Genomic DNA, 3,576 nt, shown 5'->3' on the forward strand with positions numbered 1-3,576 from the left:
TCTCTCTCGGGATCTGCCCCCACAAACAAAGTGGCTGATGACAGTTACATATGGGACCCTAGCGGAAGAAACTTCACAGTTAAAGAGGGGTAAAAACTTCTTCAGGCAAATCCAACAACAAGTAAATGGAACCTCTGTACCGCAGTGTGTAAATCAGAGTGCTTGCCAAAGATCAAGTTTTTTAACTGCGCCCTTCTCAAAGGCAAGATTCTCACAACCGAGAATCTTAAAAAAAGAGGTATACTTGGCCCCTCAATCTGCTGCCTATGCCGTGCTGAGGAGGAAAGCAGCCAACACCTCTTCTTCGATTGTCCTTATGCCCAAAGCTGTTGGAATCAGCTCATCAGTCCTTTGAAAATAGGAGAGACCTTCGACCAGCTTCCCTCTTTACACAAAAATTGGGAGAAATGCTACCCTTATCCTAAGAAAAACAAGGCCCCTATCATTCGCTTGTGGAAATGCATCCCCTCAACGCTCAGCTGGAAAATCTGGCTCACCAGGAACAATTGTATCTTCAACAACCAGAAGCCAAACCCAGCACGCACCTTGGCAAAAACTATGGCTCTTGTCTCTGATACAATAAGCGCCAACTCCGTCTCTCAACCAGATCGATCCAGCTGGCACAAAGATGAGAATGACTGGTTCAACAAATTCTGTCTTAGTTACGACAAGAACAAGCAATCCCACTTCAAAGCAGACAAGAGAAGGAACAACTGGAAACTTAGAGGTACCAAGGAGGATATAAGTCAATGGATTCTAGCACAAAAACGAACCACTCTTCAGTTTGATGGAGCCTCCAAAAATAATCTGGGGAAAGCTGGGGCAGGGGGAATTATAAAGGATCAGCATGGCAAAACTCTTATAACATATGAATGGGGCTTGGGTCAAATTTCAAACAACATGGCCGAGGCTTACAGCCTCCTCTTAGGCACAACCATTCTGAAACAGATGAGAATTCAGAACCCAATCATCCTGGGAGACTCGGCAATTGTAATTGCAGCTATGGCTATAGGGGGAGAGTTCAAAAAAGCGGCTCTCAGCAATATAAAACTAAGGATCATGGACAACATCAGTCATTCAGGGGACACCACCTTCAAGCACGTCCTGAGGGACAATAATACAGAAGCTGACTCATTCGCCACCAGGGAAACCAACAGACCCATTGGACAAGTCAGAGAAAACGATACCACCTATGATAAGCCAATCCCGTAGCTTGATCCACCATTCTGCAAACTCTCTGAATATCGGTCACCTCAGTAATCATACTATTCTTCCTGCTCTCTATCCTAAGCTTGTCAAGCCGCCCGCAGCCTTCACCCTCTCTGACACCGACCCCCTCCTCACCTTGAATGATGCAAAAGAAATCTCTGCTGCCAAAATGAACAGGTACGGGTCCAAGATATCTCAGAATCCCCGTGACATCTCCAAGCAGAAGTTAGGCGTATGTCTCATCAAAATCTTCACCGACTGCATAAAAAATCCAAGGCCTGATCTCAAGACCAGCCAAATCCTTGCGTATCACACGACAGACTTGGTCGATCAGCCTCTCAACCTGCTTTATATGCTTCAGAGATCCTCATTCTTCGCTCAGCTCAGAGCTACAGCTCCTCAATTTCAAAAGCGCAAAGGATCGACTCATTTCAGAAAGTTTCTGGAGCTCCTCAGTACCAGATGTCGCATTACGTTCAGCTTTGACAGGAGGCTGCCTTCAACCGATTACAGTGGTAAATATTGTGTTCTTAAGGTTTTGTTATGTTTTCCTGCTAACCAGAGCACTGTTTGCTTGAACCAGCGCCCTCTTCCTACAGCGTTCTCCTGCCTTCCGGTTTCATCCGCCCCTCTGCTCTACACTCCTCTTTTCATTTCCCTCCTCGCTGCTTTCGATCCCTCTCAGACCTGCGCTCACTGCCAGTTCTCCCCTTCATCTTTTCCCCTTCCCCCCTCTTCCTTCTGCTCCCCCTGTTTCTCCCCTCTGTATCATCTCCTTCAAGCTCCCCCCAAGAGAGGTTCTGAAATGGCCGAGAATCCAGCAGACCGTGATCCAGCTGAGAACCCCCTGGAGCGAGTAATCACCAACAGTAGCTGCACCTTATGCAAAGCTCACTGTTTCATGATAGCAAGATTCGTAAAGCACTTCAACGACCTCAAGGAGGAATTCCAAGCTGATAGTAAATCAAAAAGAAAAAAGCTGGAGAAACAGAAAGCGGAGATCGAAGGTCTCAAGGAAAAATGCAACCATATGGAAGAAGCCATTGCTCACATCAAATCAATAACTCAGAGCATGCAAGCAGAGGCCTCGACAAGGGCCAGCGCAAAAAAGGAGCCTCAGCCCGATGATTCTGTCAACCAGCAGCTGTAACTTGATCTATGTCTTGTAAATTTTGTTTTCTAGTAGGCCTGTTTGTACGGCAATATAGCCGTTATCTTTTTCAAACTGCATTTCACAAGTCCACCAACAAGGATCAAGGGTCTGCGTACCCATTTTGGATCCTCCCCTCTCTGCTCCCTCTATCTTATGTAACAGGACTTGTTCCTTGAAGTTTTTATAATACATAAGTAACCGATCGTGTTAAAAAAAATAAAAATTATCAAATAATGATTTAATAATTATTCCCAGAGAAAATTAAATAAATAATGATTTATTCAATTATTCTCATGGGGTTTTTATAAATTTAATCAGAAATAATTTAATAAAAATGGTTTACTAAATTATATCTCATGGTGAAAGTTATTTTACTATGGTAAAATTAATCCTACATGGTGTATTTCAATCCACCTAGTTAGAAATGGCTAGGTGATCATTTTTTGGTGATAAGAGTTAACATGGAAATTATATATGGCTTAAAAAAATCTCTTAAGAAAAAGGGTTGTGGATTAGATCTCAAATATATTTAACCCTTCCATAGTCAAGTATAAAAGATACAAGCTCAAACAAAAAAACAAAAAATCAAATCAAAAATTTCTCAAAAATGCCTCCAACATTCGACATCACAAAGTGTAAATTTTCCTTTTTCCTCTTTATAGCATGAAAATAATCATGAAAAATTCCATCAAAAAGGAAGTTCCTAAGGGTATCTTTACAAATAATAGACTCCCTTGGGTTCAAAAGAAAGAAACCTAGAAAATATTTCATGAAAAATGAGTGCTTCTTGCACTCTATGACCCTTTTTTTTGTGCACCTTATGGGATCTATTTCCCCCACAAAGAAGGTAGGTTGTGTACTAGTCACCCCCAGGATGAGATCATGGAGAGATGTGGCTAGAAAGTTGTTATGTAATGCACTGACAAGGAGTAATTGGATCCTTAGTTCAAGTTTTTAAGAAGAGTGTGACTCAAATCTGAGTCACAGGCTATGAATTTGGGCTAAAATAGTCATAGAGGAGATCACAATTGAAAAACAACCACTTAAGAACAAACAAAAGAAAGGGATATACAAAAAGAAGGAGAACACAAAGAGTAGGTATTTATCCCCAATCAAGTCGTTGGTTTTATTTTCCTAAATTATGCTTAGGGAAAAGGGACTATTGCCCCACATATCTCTCCTCATGATCTACCAAATAGTGGACAAGATGAATA

General features: G+C 41.9%; 1 protein-coding gene across 1 annotated transcript; it reads left to right on the forward strand.

Annotated features, from left to right (window-relative positions):
* The first annotated feature begins 558 nt into the window (after nucleotides 1–558).
* On the forward strand, nucleotides 559–1,212 carry LOC149144382 (uncharacterized). The gene has a single exon (XM_089452139.1). The coding sequence runs from the start codon at nucleotides 559–561 to the stop codon at nucleotides 1,210–1,212; it is 654 nt and encodes a 217-aa protein (XP_089308265.1).
* The last annotated feature ends 2,364 nt before the right edge of the window (nucleotides 1,213–3,576 follow it).

This window comes from Pinus tabuliformis, chromosome X, assembly GCF_031772625.1.
Source record: "Pinus tabuliformis cultivar Carrire ecotype Pingquan chromosome X, CPIR1, whole genome shotgun sequence".
Taxonomy (NCBI): domain Eukaryota; kingdom Viridiplantae; phylum Streptophyta; class Pinopsida; order Pinales; family Pinaceae; genus Pinus; species Pinus tabuliformis.